This window comes from Tamandua tetradactyla, chromosome 23, assembly GCF_023851605.1.
Source record: "Tamandua tetradactyla isolate mTamTet1 chromosome 23, mTamTet1.pri, whole genome shotgun sequence".
NCBI lineage: Eukaryota > Metazoa > Chordata > Mammalia > Pilosa > Myrmecophagidae > Tamandua > Tamandua tetradactyla.
Window position 1 is genome coordinate 56284350 of NC_135349.1, and position 18443 is coordinate 56302792.

General features: G+C 67.5%; 1 protein-coding gene across 1 annotated transcript in view; it reads right to left on the reverse strand.

Annotated features, from left to right (window-relative positions):
- The window catches only part of CACNA1H (calcium voltage-gated channel subunit alpha1 H), a 46860-nt gene that overhangs the window by 18597 nt on the left and 9820 nt on the right, over positions 1-18443 (reverse strand). The window contains 7 exon segments of the mRNA XM_077142276.1: positions 498-1170; positions 1374-1466; positions 1579-1888; positions 2689-2848; positions 3247-3344; positions 3634-3767; positions 3871-3982. Coding sequence (XP_076998391.1) covers positions 498-1170; positions 1374-1466; positions 1579-1888; positions 2689-2848; positions 3247-3344; positions 3634-3767; positions 3871-3982 — 1580 coding nt within the window.

The following is an 18443-nucleotide window of genomic DNA, read 5'->3' on the forward strand; positions in this document are numbered from 1 at the left end:
GGGGAGCTCGCTCTCCTTTCCTGGGGCCTCACAGCCCCTTCCCTCCTCCTCCTCACAGGGCAGGAGGTGACTTTTATGTGCCAAGTGGGCAAAGCCGTGGGGGCTGGGTGTCTGGACAGACAGCGGCCTGGAAGGGGCTGGGAAGGGCTGTGGGGTGTGGCTCTTTAGTAAAGGCTCTAGCCCATAGGAGGAGAGGCCCTCACGGCAGAGAACCTGGGGGGAGGGGGCAACCTGAGGACTGAGGCACCACCTCCTCACGCAGCCTCCCCCCGGGGTTTCAGGGGTGCTGGCCTCCCAGTTGTGGGAACCACTGCATATACACAAAAGCTTCTGTCCCTTGTTTCTCCCCCAGAAGCACCTTATCAGTGACAACTGTCTCCATTTCCCAAAAGGGGAGCACGGGGGCTGCATGTGATTCCTGGGGGTTGAGGGAGGAGCCCAGGGGTCCAGCCACACGCCACCTCCTGGCCAGGACCCGGGCGCAGGGGCCTCCTTACCGTGCTCTCCGACCAGATGCTGGATCTTCTCGTAGGGGTCGGGGCTCCTCAGGCCGGGCCCCCCCTTGGCCCCCGGGCTTCCTCCGCCCACCACCGAGGGCAGGATCGTGGGGTAGTTCATGGTCGCCAGCTTGAGGCCGGTGGCCGCGGGCTCCCGAGCCCGCCCCTGCGGCCCCTCCACGTGGCAGTCGGCGTGGTAGACGCTGTGCACGGACTCGGCGTCGGGCGGCGCGGGGCCAGGGGCGGGCGGTGGCGGTGGCCGGGTGTCCCCAGCACCCAGCTCAGGCCGGCGCGGACCGCCGCCGCCGCCGCCGAAGTGGTAGTGGTGGTGGTGGTGGTGGTGGTGATAGACCAGGTGGTGCACCGAGCCCGCCCGGCGCCCAGGGCCCGGCGCGCGCCCTGCGCCGTCGGGGTCCACCTCCTTGCGGCCCCGGCCCTGCCAGCGGGCGTGGAGGCGCAGCGCGCGCCGCTTGAGCTTGCGGAAGACGTGGCCGGCGTACTTGAGCAGCTCCTCGTAGCAGCTGCCCGGCTCCGAGAAGCTGGCCAGGGTGCTGTCGTTGGACAGGCAGCGCGCCCGCTGCTCGCGCATCAGCCGGTTCTCCCGCTGCTTCGTCTCGGAGAACTGCGTAGCGATCACCACCAGGCACAAGTTGATCATGAAAAAGGAGCCCACCTGCGGGCGCGGCCATGTGAGCTGCCCCCCAACGGGAGCCGCCCCACCCCCGAGCCCTAGCTCTGCCCCGGCCCCGGAGCCCCGCCCCGCCCCCGGAGACCCCGCCCCGCCCCCGGAGTCCCAGTCCCGCCACCGGCGACCCCGCCCCTCCGGAGACCTCGCCCCGCCCAGGCCCTGGAGTCCCCGCCCCCGCGCCCACGCACGATGATGAGCAGGATGAAGTAGATGAAGTTGTAGAAGGAGTGCGCGTCCATGACGTAGTACATGATGTCCACCCAGCCCTCCAGCGTGATCACCTGGAGAGGCGGGGACCGTCAGCGCCCGAGGGCTCGGGAGGGGCCGGGCTGGGAGCGCCCCTGCACCTCCCCGGGCGGCCCGGCCCCGGGGTGGGCGAGCGGCCGGCCGCACCTGGAAGATGGCGATCCAGGCGTAGCCAATGTTGTCGAAGTTGATGGCGCCGTTGTGCGGGTTGGCGCCGCCCGAGCGGCACTCGCGGTAGTACTGGTTCCAGTTGATGCAGGCGTTGCGGGCCGCGGACCCCGCGGGAGGCTGCGGGAAGGCCTCCCAGCCCAGCGTGCACTCGACGCGCAGCTCGCGGCGGCTGGGGATGTGCGAGCACCGCTGCATGCCGTTGTCGCGGTGCGAGGAGCAGATGAACGGGCTCTCCTCGCCCTCGTCCGTCTGGTAGTATGGCTGCAGGAACGTCAGGTTGCTGTTCCTGCGGGACCGCGGGCCATCAGGGCGGCGGGGCACTGTCCCGGACAGCGGCTGCGGCTGCAGGAGGAGACCTACTCCTCCAGGCAGTCCACCTGGACTGCCTATGACTGGCGGCCCGAGTCCCCTCACACCCAGTCCGGGCCCAACCCCCTCCCGCACCCCATCGCGTGGCCACTCGCCCCGGCCCTTCCTTTCCGCCCAGGCGCAGCCCCATCGGCTGTGGCCGTCCTTGGTCAGGAGGTGGGCCTCCAGCCCCAGCCTAGGCACAGAGGCCCCCCGAAGCCTCTTTCATGAGCCTCCGGAGCTGGTGCAGCCCGGAAACCCAGGTCGCCTGTGCTCTACTGAAGGGGTCCTGGACCCCTCGAGAACCGAGCCTGCTCTCCTGGGTGGTCACCCTGAGAACTAAGGCACAGAGAGGAGGTGAAGGAGTGAGCAGAGCCCCCTCCCCCGTGCCCCCTCTCTCCCCTCAGAGGCGGTTAGTGGCAGGAGCAGCCTCAAGTATTGGGAGACAGAGGCAGAGACAGAGACAGGCAGCAGGAGAGAGAAGGGGAGGGGAAGGAGAGCCAGGGACAGGAACCCAGAAACCCACACCCTCCGTGGGCGCCCTCGGTATCCTGAGGGGGAGGGGCCTGCTGGGTGTCGGGCCTGAGGGGTGTGGCTGGGTGGCCCCAGAGATGCAGAGCCTTGTCCGGGCGTGGCCAGAGGGGAGGCCGGCGGGGCGGGGCCTGACGATGGGCGGGTCCGGAAGGGAGGCAGGCGGGGCGGGCTCAGACTCCCGCGGCCGAGGGCGGGGCCGCGCACCTGGCCAAGGTGCCGTCCAGGAAGCAGCGGTTGCGCAGCAGGCCGGCCCAGAGCTGGACGCCAACGATGCCGAAGATGAAGAAGACGAAGAAGCAGAGGAGCAGGACGTTGCCCAGCATGGGCAGCGTGTCCAGCAGCAGCGTGACCAGGATGCGCATACCTGGGGCGGTGGGGTGGGCAGGGGATCAGGGCGGCCCCCAAGCGCCGCCTGCCTACTTGTCACTTCCCCAATGCCCGCGCAGGAGGGGCAGACGTCGGGGGCCAGGGCTCCCGGCACACTCTCAGGTGGGACCCGGCCGCGGTGGGGAGCGCGCTGGGGGCAGGGTGGGGCGGAGACAGCACAGGGCTCTTCCTTGGGTGGGCTCCAGGCTCTCTCCAGGCCCCCCACACTGGGGGAAGGGGCGCCCCGCCCCTCCCCGCGCCGGGGCCAGGCCGCCCAGGGATCGCCTCCATCCCCTCCGGATCCCGTGCTTTAGCGCTCTCGCAAACCCTAGCGATGGCTCAGCAAGGGGCTGGGCTGCCCGGGTCCCCAGGGCGGCAGTGGGGCGGGGCACTCACTGGGCACGCGGTTGATGGCGCGGAGGGGCCGAAGCACGCGCACCGTGCGGATGGCCGAGAGGCTCACGTTGTGCCCGTCCAGGGAGTACTCCATCATGCTGGGGGGGCGCGGGCGTCAGGCGGGGCGTGGCAGTGGAGCCCCAGCACCCCGTGGCCGGCTCTGCGGGGAGCCAGCCTGGCCCCTCGGCAGGGGCAGGAGGAGCCTGGGGGTCCGGGCCGCCTGCAGACTGTGCCCCCCCGGCCAGATCTGCCCCTGGCCGAGCCGCAACAAGAGACCCCGGGCACCCCGCCGCTCGGGCCCACACGCTTCCCCCACGCCCGACCAGACCGCCCGCTCCCAGCTCCTGGGCAAACGACGAGGTGCGCCCCGCGGCCGTGGGTCTGTACCCCGCCGTGACGATGAAGAAGTCCAGGCGGTTCCACGTGTCCCCGAGGTAGCACTTCTGCCCGAACAGCCCCAGGGCGACCATCTTGACCACCATCTCCACCGCGAAGAAGGCGAAGATGAAGTCGTCGAACGCCTGGAGGGGACGCTCCTTAGCGGGCTGCCCCGCACCGCGGGGGCGCGCGACCTCGCCCCGGGAGCGACCCCGCCCCCGCCCCCGGCCCCCGCGCCCCGCCCACCTCGAGGATGACACAGCGCTCCGAGCGGCACTCGACGTCCTCGCAGGGCCGGAACATGCCCAGGGTGACGCAGTTGAGCATGATGACCAGCATGCTCACGTGCTCGAACCAGGTGCCCGAGTTAAGGACTTGGGGATGGGAGGAGCGGGGCAGAACCACACGCGCGGTGCCCCAGGGGCCCGGACCAGCCAAGACAGCCCAGGCCGCCGCCCAGGAGGGGTGAACAATAGCCCTGCCCAGCCATACACTCCTGGGCAAGAACTGCACTCGCACTCTCCACCCCTCAGCCGGGACACCAACAGGGTAACAGCGCTGGACAGGGCGCCCCTTGCCAGGGGACTGAGCACACCTCCCTCCACAGCCTGGGCATAGAGAGGGGTAAACTGAGGCACTGAGAGGAACAGTGAGTGGGAGACTGGGGACCAGCAGGTGCCCTCTCAGGTTATCTGCCCTTCTCCCCTGCACACCCCCCCAATTCCACTCCTGAGATCACCTGCTCTCCGCCCTGCCCAGCCTGGAACCCCCAAAGCATGGCTCTGGCAAGGGTACACTGGGCCTGGGGTGGGGATTTCGGGGACCCTGGCCAGAGCCCCAGGACCTGCACTGGGAAGGGAGCCGGGTCCACTGTGGGCAGAGTCGGGGAGCAGCTTCAGAGGGGCTGGGGGAGGGGGCTCAAAGGTGGGGAAGCGGAAGTACATGGTCACATGCCCCTGCCCATCTGTCTGGTTATGATGTGTGTCCCCTGAGCAGGGGGTCCTGGTCACCTGTGAGGTGGGGTCCCCAGGGCAGGGGCCTGTGCTGAACCTGCCACCCAGGAGCAGCCACCAGGTGGCGCCCTGACTCTGCACGTGGTTCCGGCGTCCAGACCGTGGCCTGCAGGGAAGGTGGGGCTGCACCTGCACCCCTCGCCACCCCCCGCCTTCGCCCACCCGCAGATGCATCACGGATACAGGGCGCCGAGGCCTGTGGTCTGCCTGGACCCCGGACCCCAAGGCCAGAGTGACTGGGGCTTCACCCCACCACGACGAGAATGCAGACCCCCCATGCGTGGGAAGGGAGCACAGGGTGCCTGGCTGGCGGGGGGGGGGCAGGCCCATGAACTGGCAGGTTGGTGCCCCATGCACCGCCCCCAAAAGTCCCTTCCCACCCAGACACTCCATCAGAGTGCCACGGGTGATGCCCGACTGTCCATGGGGTGCCCTGCCTGGGTCCTGAACGCCCACCCCATGCCTGCCCTCCTGCTCCAGCTCTGGCCTGCAGGGCTGGGTGGGGGTCCACGCACGGTGGAGGGGCCCTGAGGAGGGGTCCGGCTGGGAGCTGAGGAGGACATGTGTTCCATCCACACAGGCGGATGTGTCTCCTGCCCAGAGCCAGAGTGGTCAGGGGCCGCCCCTTGGGCCCCAGCAAGGCCCTGGTGGCGGTGGGGGGCGCACAGGGGCTGCCATCAGGTGCACTCCGTGGTCACTGTCCCCCCCAGTACCTCCCAGCTCCGAGTGTGCAGCGCGGCACACACACGTGGAATTACATGTGTCCCGGAGAGCGGCATAATTACACTTAATAGGTGCAGCAGTAACAAGGGCTTCAGCGGTAATTTAGCTGCGGGAAACAGCGTCTGCCTCCTGCAGGAGGCCCCCGGCTTCCCCGGCCCCCCACGCCGCCTGGGCGGAGGCAGCCCCGCCCCTCTGTCTGGAAGATGCCCGGAGCTGGATGGGCCCTGGGGTCTCCACCCCGTGCCCCAGCAGGCAGGGAGGGGCCGGGCTGGGAGCTGCGTGACCCCTCCCGGGTGACGCATCCCAGCACTTCACACGCACCCACTCCACGCCCCAGACCCGAGGACGGGGCCCAGGGAGGTCAGGTCCCCAGCCTGGGGTCACCGTGGGGGGACACAGGGCAGCCCTGCTGGAGGCACGTCCAGAGCCGCCACTCCCCGCCATCCCGCCAGGGCCCTGGCCCAGGGTGCTCTGTCCTGTAAATGGGGTGCCCGTGCCTCTGTGGCCCCATGGGGTGTTCCATGTGCCCCTCCCATTAAACTGAGAACACACGGGCTGCGGGAGGCAATGACAGGAAGGAGAAGGAGGTGTCAGCACTCCCCGCCAGGTGGGCAGGGGCTGCTGGCCAGGACAGCACGGCGAGGGTCCGGGCCAAGTGGGGGGGTCCCATGGGGTGCCCAGGACCTATCTCGGGAGGCTGCCTAGAACAGCTGGGCTCTGGGATCCCCCAGCTATGCCTGCCCCTCCACCCCCCAGGGTGTGTGGCTGTCGTCCCTTGGGCCCCTGGACCTTTCTCTGGCCGATCTCCCCAAATGCTCACCCTACCCTGCACCCTTCCCAGCCGGCCCAGGGCCGCCCCCACACCCAAGATCCCACCTGAGACGGCCCCTGTGGGGCTTCCCCACTGCCCCGGCCCCTCCTGCCCTTGACAGCTTCCCTTGCCCCCTACTGGAATCTGAACAGCAGGAGCTGGAGACCCGCCTCCTGAGGTCTGCAGGCCTGCTGCCTGATTTCTCCTGGGCCGCCAGGGCCAGGGTGCCTTCAGCCTCCCTGCAGCTGGCTGTCCCAGGACACGCCCACCCTCTCTCCCCTAGGGCCAAGGTGGGATGGGGGCAGCCTACCTGGTGCTGGCTGGGGGACAGTGTCTGGAGCCCAAGGGCTGGAGGGGAGGAGGGGCTGGGCTCCCAGTGGCAGGGCAGGCGGGTACTGGAGCCCCGAGTCTGCTGGGTCGAGGGCCAGTGTGGGCCATCTAGAGGCCCCACCCTGCCTCTGGGTGCAGATGAGGTGGGTGGAGGTGGGGCCCCCAGGGGGGCAGCCCTGGCCTCCCCCTGCCCAGCCTCCGAGCTGAGACCTGCAGCTCTCAAGACTTGGGACAGCTCACAGGGGCCTGTCACCCAGCGCCCACTTCCTTCAGCCCCTGTGCAGGGAGAGCCCAGCCCCCCGGGGAGCTGTGCCCTGGCGGGAGCACCCACCCCAAAACCCTGGCTCTGGAGCCTGGGACCAGGGACACGGCAGCAACTGAGACTGGCCAGCACCAGCCTGGGTAGGAGCCCTGACCCCCAGCCCCTCCCTGCTCTGGAGGACAGATGCTCTCACCAGGGAGACACATCGGGGGCCAGCATCCCTCATGAGACCCCAGCCACACCCAGGTGTCCCCCTCCTCAGGCCAGCAGAACATGGCAGGCCCAGGGTGGGGAGGGGCTCCAGGTGAGCTGCTGCCCTGCTTCCCCCCTCCATGGTCACAGTGGTCCCCAAGCAGTGCCAAGTGGAGACAGGGCTCCGTTATGAGAGCCCTACGGGCCGGGGGGTCATGGGGCCTGGCGGGTCATAGGGCGGGTGGGTCACGGGGCCCAGTGGGACTCACTGCTCCCTCTCGGCTGGGGGCTCCAGGACCCCCTGCCTTGTTCTCCTGGGCAGTCAGCCCTCCTTTCCCACTTTTGGGGAGGAAAGCATATGCTTCCTCACAGGGTGAAAGCCCCTTCCAGCCCAAGGAGGGGGGTGCTGATCAGAGGCGCACGCTGAGGGGGGCCCCAAGTGCCTTGCAGGAGGCGGGGCCGGGGGGGGGCAGACAACAGCAGGCTGCACCGGAAGCCCCCAGCCCACCCACCCCAGACCCCACAGGCTGAGCCGGAGCCTCCCCGCCCTCTTCCACACTGCAGTGGGGACCAGAGCAGATCCAAAGAGGCCACCACGTCCACGGGCCACCCTGGAATCCAGCCAGCCAAGACGGCCACGGCCCAGGAGACGGGGCCCTGCCTGTGCGCCTAAAAAACGGAGCTTCTCCAGGATGGCCGCGTGCTCGCTGAGTGCCACGGCAGGGCAGAGCTGCCATGCGACCCGGCGGCCCTGCAGTGGGTACAGACCCAAGAGGACAGAGAACAGCCACCAGGACAGGTCTCCGCACACCAAGTTCGCAGCAGCTGAGAGATGGAGAAAGCCCAAGCGCCCATCGGCAAGCAGAGAGAGAAGCAACATTCCACATGGTGGAACGTTACCCGCGGGAAGGAGTGGCGTTCTGAGACAGGCCGCAAGGAGTGTGGACCTTGGAGATGTCACGTTTAATGAAAGAAGCCAGACACAGCAGGACAAATGCGGCACGATCCCACAGACATGAGAGAGCTGGAACACGCAGATTCGCAGAGACGGAAAGCACGTTAGAGGTTTCCAGGGGCTGGAGGCGGGCAGGGGAGTCGTTGCTAGATGGGGACAGGGGTTGTGTGTGGGTGATGGAAACACTCTGGAAATAGAGCATGGGGGGGCTCCCACAGCACGGGGAACACGTGATCCACGCCACGAACTGCACACTGAAGGGGGGGGCTCCCACAGCACAGGGAACACGTGATCCACGCCACGAACTGCACACTGAAGGGGGGGGCTCCCACAGCACGGGGAACACGTGATCCACGCCACGAACTGCACACTGAAGGGGGGGGCTCCCACAGCACGGGGAACACGTGATCCACGCCACGAACTGCACACTGAAGGGGGGGGCTCCCACAGCACGGGGAACACGTGATCCACGCCACAAACTGCACACTGAAGGGGGGGGCTCCCACAGCACGGGGAACACGTGATCCACGCCACGAACTGCACACTGAAGGGGGGGGCTCCCACAGCACGGGGAACACGTGATCCACGCCACGAACTGCACACTGAAAAAGGGTTGAGATGGCAAGCTTTATATGATTTTTGTTTGTATTTTACCACAATAAAAAAATATATGAGGCACCACTATTTGTGTTAAGATAGAAACACATCCAGAGCAAAAAGACATGATGCCATTTATGGAAAAAAAAACATGAAGCAAAACTATCTCCTTCTCTAAGGACCGGCGTTAACCTCCACATACCCAAGGCTTAGAAAGTGCAGGAAGAACGCGCTCACGGATGAGAACCGTGGTCCCTGGGGAGAGAGGGGATGAGAGGGGCGGAAGGGGGCACAGAAGGGACCTGGGGCGCATCGGAGGCAGTCTGCATTCACTCCTAGCTGCACGTCCCCCGTGTTTTTGCAGAGTCCACGTGTCTGCAGGTCCCCAGCTGCTAAGACGCAGGCAGTGCAACCGGTGGGCTCGGCAGCGGGGACTCCCTGGCTTGCGGCCTGCAGGCTGAAGGCTGGCTGCCTCCGTGTCAGGGTCTTAGGGCTGGCCACCAACCTTTGGGATTCCTTGACTTTTCATCGTGGGGGTGCCTGTGGCAGCCTCTCCAGGCTGCCCTGGGCTTCCCTCTGTGGCCCCAGAAGAAGGGTTAAAATCCATGTGGGTGCAGCTGGGCCACAGCACCACCACGGTCCCCCCCGGGGACGATGTCCACAAGGATGGGTTTTGTGGGCCCCTGCTCTAGGCCCCCAGGATGCGGGATCGGGGGACAGAATGTAAGTGGGCAGAGCTCAGGGTGGCCCGAGCAGCTCTGAGCACAGTGAGGCCAGGGCGCCCCAGCCAGATGGCCCGGTATTGGGGGGACCCGGCCAGTGGGGAGCCCACAGTCTCTGCTGTCCCCACACAGGGACTGCACCCACGGAGGCTGCCAAGGCGACAGGCCCACAAACAGCACCCCAGCCTCTGCATCCAGGCAGCGACGCCTCCAGAGTGCCGAGCGCTGTCACCCAAGGCGTTACAGATGAGAACAGGGGCCCGGGCATCCCAGGCCCTAAGCCTGCCACAGGCCCCTGCCTCTCGCCGCCCACCCCTGGCCATGCACAGACGCCCCTCAGGCTGTCCAGGCTCCCCAGGAACCCCTGGCAGCTGCTCTGGGGCAGGTGTGAGTCCAGTTCCACCTGTGCGGGGGGCGGGGGCCAGGGGACCATGTGGGGTCACAGCCGCGAAGCCGGGTCTTTCCTCTCAGCGATGCCGCTGCTTTGCCCGAGCCCCAGGCCCCCGTCTTGTCCCTTGAAGCCCCTTTGGACATCCTCCCAGCCCCCTCCGCTCCGGCCTCCCAGGGGGCACGTGGCCCCGAAGCTCTCATTCGTTAGTGCTGCTGGAGGGTGGGCTCCAAGGACACCCCAAGGGCACCAGTGGACAAGGTGGGCCTGGTGAGCCCCGGCTGCAATCTCGGGCAGGGATTCCCCCCGGGAGATGGGACACCGAGACTCACCCTGGGGCAGAGCTCCACCTGGGCCTGGTGGCTCTGGGGCGTCACTTACAAGCGCCCGCGTTAATCAGCTGATCAGTGAGGTGGTCAATTACAGCACACAGCGCGCACGCCGGGCCGGGGGCAGGAGAGGCCCCCAGGGGCGAGCATAGCCTGGGTCACCCACACACACCTGCTGGCATATGTGCACACACTCACATATACACACTCGCGTGCACACCCATTAGCACATGTATACATGCTTGCACACACCTACTAGCACATGTGTACATGCTTACACATACACGCTTGAATGTACACACCTGCTAGCACATGTGCACACACGCTCATACATGCATGGCCCAGCCCCCCACACCCGAGGCTGCCAAGGCCTCCTCAAGGCCAGAGCCAAGGCCACCAGCCAGCTCCGAAGCCATGTGCTGGCAGCTGGGGCTGCCCGGCCAGGTGGGTCTCCCCTCTGGGCCGCTCAGCACCCCTGCTGGGGCTCTGGGCCCTGGGGACCCTCCCTCGGCCCAGGGAGCCCACTGGTTCCCATGGCCGCAAGCTCCGTCTGTGCCCCACGGACCCAAGGTACTTGGCTCCAGCACCGACTGGCATGTTGGGGTGCCCCTGTCCCCCTTCACGTCCAGTAGAGGCGCCCTGTTGCCTGAGCCAGCCCTGCATCGGTACCCTCCCTGCCCCCACCCCTCCTGGGCCTCTGCCCCTAAACCGGGAGCTAATGGCGATCCTCCCTGCTTCTGAGGCCCTTGGACGAAGCCCAGCCCCGGCCCCCCAGCCCGGCCCTGTTTGGCCTGGCAATGGTCGCCCTCTGCTCAGCAAGGCCGTGCAACAGGGCCCTGGCAGGAGGGAGGCCCGGGCGGGCCGGGGCTGAGGCCCACGGATGGGCAGCGCTGACCTGGTGGGCTGGGGTGGCACTCACAGGGCACAGGCGTGGGGCCAGCCAGGCTAGGCCCATGGGGTCTCTAGTCGGGGGGAGGGGCTGGGACCCCCGGGCTGTGACACACTTGGTTATGCAGCCTCCCTGCAGCCGCCCCTGGCCTGAGGCCCATGCGGCCAACAGCTTCCTCCATTCCTCTGGGGGCCAGGAACTGCCCCGACTCATCCCCTGCCTCCTGGTGGGGGACAGCACCCAGGGTGCTGCCAGGCTAGGCCCAGAGCTTGTCCCCACCCCCAACGCCCCAGATGGCCCTCCAGGGGAGCCTCTTGGAGGGAGGGGGGCGACAGGAAGCGCTGATTGCAGGAAGCTTCCCTTCCTTAGCCCCTGAGGCGGTTGCCATGACGACAAGCTGCGGAGGTGAGGAACCTGGCCCAGGAGGCTGATGGAGGAGGGGGCTCCCGGGGGGGCACCCTCAAACCCCACCCCATCACCCCTCACTAGGAGTGCGCTGTGCCTCCCCCACGCACCCCTTCTGGCCCCGGGTGCTGCTGTCTGCTTTCCTCTGGGGGCGGGGTGGGGTCCGAGGAGCTGTGCAGGACCCCCTGGGGAGGGCTCACGTTTGAACGGGTGGGGGCTGCTGGCGGGTTCTCCTGTACTGAGAAATAAAGGCCTCCCACATTGGGGTTCCGGGCACCTGCACCCCAGAACACACTATCTCAGTGCCGACCGGTCAGAGCTTGTCACCAGGGTTGGCTGGGCCTGTTCTAGGGCTTTATGGAAACAGATGATTCAGCATTGCCCTCCTTGCCTCTTCGTGGGGGCAGTGGCCTGTCTGAGCTCACACACGGGGGACGCCTGGGGCTCAGATCTCCTCAGGCCACTGGCGTCCACCTCCCGCAGCCCTCGTGGCCAAAGCCGTCTGGGTGCCCGGACAGGGGCTGGCCCAGGGCATGGGGTCAGGGCAGCTGCATGGGTTCCCCAGGAGGTGAAAGCAGGCCAAGGGCACCGCAGTTTCTGGCTGGCCCCCTCTGTCCCCTGTCAAATCCAGGTTCTGCACCTCACATGCCCCACTGGCCTCTCCACAGCCACCTTCCCTCTGTGCTACGACCCCCTACTTTCTCTGGGCTTCCACTCGGCCAGGCTCCCAGTGTGGGGGAGTCCTCCTGCCCTGCTCCCATGCCCACCTCCCGGCCTGGCCAAGGACCGTGCTGAGAGCCCGCCTGCCTGCCGGGGCTGGGTGACTCACGGCCGCTGCTTGGGAGGGGGAGGGTGGCGAGGGGAGCCGGCCAAACATGGAGCTGTTTGTGCTCCAGCTGGCGACTCGGGACGCGGGGTCACGGGTGGGGGGGGGGCGGTGTTGTCCCAGATACGCGGGAGAGAGCTGCTCCTCAAACCTCGGGAGCCGGGCGCTTGAAGCCCACCCCCCACCACAGCCTGCCACCTCTGGGAGGGAGCTCTGTCCGTGGATGGCTCTGACTTCTGGAACATTCCTTCACATCCTGGGCCCAAAGATGTGTTCTGAGCGCATCTCCCTTCGCCAGCGCCTGCCCAAAGACTTGGACTCGGGCCAAGGGCGTCTGTGTCTCGGGCACCCTCGTCTCGCCTCTCTCTACCTGGGCCCCACCTGGCCCCAGAGGGCGTCCCCAGGCTCAGGGCTGGCACAGGAGGGCTGAGGGGAGACCCTCCCCCCAGCCTCCAGGCCAAGGGACTACATCCTGGTACCAAGCGGAGCAGACGGGGCGGGGGGGGGCTGCCCCTCCCCCCAGCCCACAGCAGCAGGCCCCAGCCACAGAGCAAGACTGTGTGTGTGCCTACAGGTGTCTGCACAGGCACACCAGCTCAGCATACACAAGCACACCAGCTCAGCATACACACATCTGCTCCAGACGAGTGTGTCCCAGCATGGGTGTGCCTGTGTGTCCCGCATGTGCACCCATGCACACTCACACACACACATGCGTGTGCATCCTTTGCAGTCCTGGCCATGAGCTCTGCTGGGGAGAAAACCCTCCTGGCTAGAAGAAAGGCTCACAGACGCCACAAGCGCACGCCTACAGCCCCTCCAATTGTGCGTGCTGTAAGTGGGGAGAGTGCTAGTGTCTCTGCTTAGCTCTTAATAAAGAGCTTGATTTGGGATCTTTTTCACACGTAATTGAGTGGAAAAGCGCCCACTCCCCGCCTCGAGGCTGCAGGAGGCCTGCTGTAGGCTGGCACCTCATCCCCACCTGACAGCCACTTGGTGGCAGCATGCGTCTGGGTCAGCAAGCACCTGAGGGGGGACAATGGCTTCTGGGAATGGCCCTGCCTGGAGGTGCGGACAGGCCCTCAACCTTGCTGCTCAGGCCCTCAACCTTGCTGCTCTCACACAGTCCCTGGGTCTCCTGCAGGGCCCATGTCCAGCTGTGGCTCTGTTCCCAGGGTGGGACCCCCTCTCTCAGGCTGGCTCCGACCCAGGAGCACAGGGAGTGGGGTAGTCATGTCGGGTGAGGCCCCCTTCAGAGCCAGGCCCTTGCCCACCTGGTCCCCCACGTGGGAGCCCACCCCGGGGCCTGGAAGGGAGAGGCGTGGGCAGAGGGCCCGTAGGGACTGGCCTGCAGGGCCTGCTTGGGTTGGAATTCTCCAGGCCAGAAATAACAGCAGGGCCCCGTGCAGCTGCTGGAGGCCTGAATTAGCGGCTGGCCGTGGGAACGCAGCCGGGACTACCGGCAGGGCTGTCCCACACAGAGGCTGGGTCTGGCCAGGGAGCCAGGCCGGAGTCAGGCCGGCCCCTTCCTACAGGAGATGTGGGGTCACTCATCTACCGGGCCCCCAAACGGCATGCGTCCCCAGCCAGCTCCAGGGATGGGGAGGAGCAGAGGGTGGCACTTGGCTGGAGGGTCCAGGGCAGGGGGTCTCGGTGTGCAGGTTGGGAAAGGAGGCACCCCGGGGGATCGGGGTGCAGGGCCCCCCACCGTCCTCATCCCTGCAACCTGCCGCTCTGCGCCCGTGGCCGGCCCCTCCCCGCCCGGGTGGATCCTGCCTGGGGCAGACGCAGAGCACGTGGAGGAAACCTCTGCACCCCACGGCCGGCTGCCCCGGTGAGCACAGGCAGGCGCAGGGAGGGCACATGCGGGAATGCAGTCGGCCGGCACAGGGGTGTGCGCGGGGCCACGGACCCCCGGGGCCGCCCACGCTTCCGGCTCCCCGCACGCCCCGCCCGCCGCGCGTCGCCTAGCAACCGCGTATTTATCAGAGGAGGCAGGGGGGGACGCGGGGGCGCTTCCCACGGCCGCCGCGTTTGAAGCCGTCGCCCCGCAGCCGCCCAGAGCCTCTTCCGGGCGGGCTGGGGGGGTTCAGGACAGGACGTCCAGCCGCGGCCGCCCAGGGCTCCACAGCCCCCCGCGCTGGCTAAAAATATAGACCCCTCCCGGGACACGCGCGGTGGCGGCGGAGCCGGGCCGGGCACTTTGGCCACCCTCTGTCCAGGGTCTGGGGTGGAGGACTCGCGCCCCCCAAGGGGCCCTGGCCTGGGCACCGGCCGCCTGCCCCAAGATCAAAGCCTTCCACACAGCCGTTCTTCCCGTGGCCGAACATTTCCAAGCCCCTGGGGCGCCTGCTCAGACTGGGACCGCACTCAGGCTGGCCCCCCTGGGCTGCGGCCCCAGGGAGCCGGCCATCAGGGCTCGGGGACGGCCCCCGCGCCCAGGGCCCCCCAGGAGGGACCTTCCAGCAGGCCCAAGGCCGGACGGGGTCTCCCACCCCATGGGCACGTCCAGAAGGGTCACGGCCCTGCCAGGTACCCCCAGCTGCAGCCCCCAAGATGACAGAATCCGCCGGGAACTGCCCCTCCTGGCCACGGTGCAGCTCGGGCCCCACATCCGGCCGTCGGGCGGCACACAGGGCAAGGAGAGGGCGAGGGGGTCGCTGTACCCACACACGGGCACAACCAGTGGGTACGGGGGGCTAGGGCAGGAGGGTGCGGGGCCAGAGGCTGTCGGCTCTTCGGAACCAGGCTCATCCGGCGTTTTTAGCCTGGCATAGGGCCGGGCTCTCAAAACATGCGTGACACGCTCACCACCCCCCATACAAGGACTAACACGCGTGTGCCCGAGCCCTTCCTGTCCGAGGTCCCGCCTCCTGCAGACCAGGGCCTGGGAGGGTCGCCCGCCCGCCCGCAGGGTCACATCCTGGCACTCGGGGCGTCTTCCAGCCACAGAGGACCAGGTTTGGGGACAGCGAAGCTGCAGCAGGGCCAGGAGAAGCCTGTCCTGGGCGGTGGGGGCACTTGGAGTGGGCCTCTCGCCCCCAGGATGGCGCCTGCCCCACAGACTGTCCCCAGCCTGGGCTGCGTCCCCAGCCTGCCCGTCCATCCCTGTCCTTGGGCACGGGGAACTGCCCTTCGTGGGCTTGGGCTCCTGGCGACTCGCCCCCCCCCCCCAGCAGGCAGGACCCCCCCCATCCAGGAGGCGCTACAGGGCTCCGGGCCACCCCCAGCACCACCACGTCCCGTCTGGGACCCCAGCAGGCCGGCGCAGGATGAAGCAGAGAGCTGACCTGGCCCATGGGTGGCCTGGGGGCTGCCCTGGGGCCCGCAGCACACCCCTCACCCCACCAGCCCCAGGACCCGATCTCTCTGCCCCCACCTAGGGGCCCCAGGAAGGCCCAGGCCTGGCAGGAGGGCATCCCCACCTAAGAGCCGCTGAGCCTGGGGTTCCCACTGCACAGACGGACAAACAGACGCCCCACAGGGAGGAGGCTGGCTGGGTGGGGGCTCAGAGGCCGAGCGGACGCCTCCCCCAGAACCTGCGTGCTCCCCTCGGCCCCAGCTCCTCCCAGACGGTGTCGCCACCCCCAAGGCCGCTCTGCCCTGCACGTGGTGGCCAAGGGCCCAGCCCCTGCCCCGGCCCCCGGCCCCTGTAACAGTCACGAGGCACGGCCCAGACCCTCGCGGTGGGGGGAGCAGACAGTAAAGCCACAGCCCGTACTCGGCCTGGACGCCACCTCGCCGAGCCCACAGCCCCCACGCCCCATGGTCTGCCGTGGCCCCCACCGCAGCCTTGCCTGGCGGGCACAGCCCTGACATTTACATGCCGGGTCCCTGGAGACTGCCCCGACTGCTCTGCTGTGGTGGCGGCGGTGTGCCAGGCCGGTCAGGTCACGCGCACCGACCGCAAAGTCGAGGATCTGCTTCCCGTCCCTGGTCCATAGCGGGGGGCCAGAAGAAAAGTGGGGGAGCCCAGGTGCTGCCGGAAACGGGGGTCACTACACACAGCCCACCGGGCACTGTGCGCCTGCCATGCGGAACCTGACTCCCTCCTTTGCAGGAAGAGCTCCTACTCATCCCTCAAAGCCTGCCCCCACGCTCCTCCTCCAGGCAGGTTCCCCACTGGCCTCGGTCGTTTACAAGGTCCCTATAAACTCCGGGTCAGACAGTTCCAGGACCCTCAGCCCTCAACAAGGGGCAGAGGGGACAGGCAGCTAGAGAGGAGCCAGGGAACTGGAAGTGCGGGGAAGGAAATGAGCATAGGGCAGCGAGCGCAAGGAAGGGGACACCTATGCACCTGTGCTAAGGCCCTGAGGTGGGGACGGGAGTCCAACAACCCAGCACCCGTGACCCCCCCCCCCGTCCTGAGTGAATGCCCCAAAACCCCCCCCCACCCCCGCTCCGCATGCCTCAGCCCGGCCAGCCCACCCCCCAGCCCACACGGCCTCGGCCAATCCAGTAGCCAAGGAGAGCAGTTCTCTGGCTGGCCCCAGGCGGGGGCTTCACCTGAAACCCACCCCAGGGCTCACCAGGCAGGCTGGGCCTCCTCAGAATGCACCTCATCACCCCCCCCACACACACACACACAGAAGGATTGACACACGAGTTCCAGCACACAGTAGGGCTTTGCCGGGTGGGCTGCCACCAACTCACCCAGGCACACAGTAGGGCCTCCACCACGCGGAATGTGCACGTGGTGTGTGTGCAGTCGGGCCTCATGCTCAACAGGCTGCACACAGTAGGGCCTCCTCACCACAGATCACCCGCACAGTAGGGCCGCACGCCATGGGAGTCTGCACACAGCAGGGCCTTGGGCGTGACGGGCCATACACGCAGTGGGGCCTCAGCTTAAGGACGCTCTCGCGTAGTGCATGGCTGAGCACACAGTAGAGAGCACGTGGCCTTCTGTCCTGCCAGTGGGGTGGCCCTCCCACCTGCTGACCACAGGCCAGGCCCGGGAGCTTCGCGGCTGCACGTCCCCTCACCCCACTGGCCCCCCTCCTGCCACCCATGCTGCATCGATCCCCTAATAACTCGATCCATTAAGCCGGAGCAGCATTCTTAGAAACTGGCAGGAAAAGGAAGGTCTCTGCGAATCAACCTAGTCGATTTTATAGGCTTTAACAATGGGGCGTCCCTCCCAGCTTGGAGGCCTTGGTGTCCTGCTGCGGAGGGACACAGCCCCATCAAGAGGGGCTGGCGAGGCAGCTGAGCTGCCGCCCCTCCGTGCCTCCCACTCGGCCCCCTCGTGTCCACCAGGCCCGGGGCTGGGCCCATGGGGAAGGGCACGGAGCCCCTGGAGCGTCTGCAACAGGAGCTACATTTACACTTCTCTGCTGGAGGCTGGGACTCGGCTCCGGGGAGGAGGCCCATGTTTCTTGGGGTCCAGCACCCGCCCAGGGGGGCTCCGGGAGAGAGGGGCTCACAGGGGTCCCGGGCAGGGTCTGGGCACCCTGCGCCTTTCCAGGCACTTTCTGAAGTGCGCCAACACCCGTGCCCACCTCGGCTCAGTCCCTACGTGGACACGCGTCCACCTACCAGGACGTCTGGCCTGGGCAGCCAGCACCATCGACCACGGCACGGGGACGCTGCCCATCTCGTTCCCGCTCACAGTGGAGTTTTCTGGAAGCTTCCAACGTGCACAAGACACAGACATGGACAGAAGACCGGGCTGTCCTGGGGACCGCAGGCCTCGAGACACCTGCAAAACCCTGACGTCGGCTGCTCTGCTGGCTGAGCGCTCATTTCGGAGAGGGGAGTCTTTTTCCATCGGAAAAATGTAACTTACGCACCTGGAACGGGCGGCGCAGGGAGTGGTGGCCACGCTGCAGCCAGGTCTGACCAACCGAGGCGGGCGGGCCCCCAGCAGCCTCGGGGGCGACAGGAACTAAACGCTGAGCTGGCCAAATGGCCGGGGATGTGGCAGCTACCGAGTCCATTCACGGGGAAACAAAACCCCTCGCCCTCCACCCACCCTGTCCCCCTCACGATTCACATTTCATTTCCGGAAGCTTCCATGCCACCACCACTCAATGTGCAAAGGATCTGCTCCTTGGTTTCCACTCTGCCGGCTCCGGGGGGGCAAGGCCACCAGGAAGCCCGGACAGGCCAAGGGGCGGCCCCGGCCCTGTGGAGTAGGCGGCATCTGGGGGTCCCCATGGGCAGCTGGGGGCTGGAAAGCTTCCAACAGGCAGGGCCCAGGGGCTCCCACTGGCAGGCCAGCTGACACCTGCCTGGGCACGCCACGGGGGCAGTTCAGTGGGCTGCAGCCGCGCAGGGGGTGGGGGCGGCAGGTCTTGGGCGCCCACGTCCACGTGGTTCCCTGCACAGGGGGTCCCGGCACTGGGCCAGCTGTCCCCGTCCCCGCTGCGGGGGGG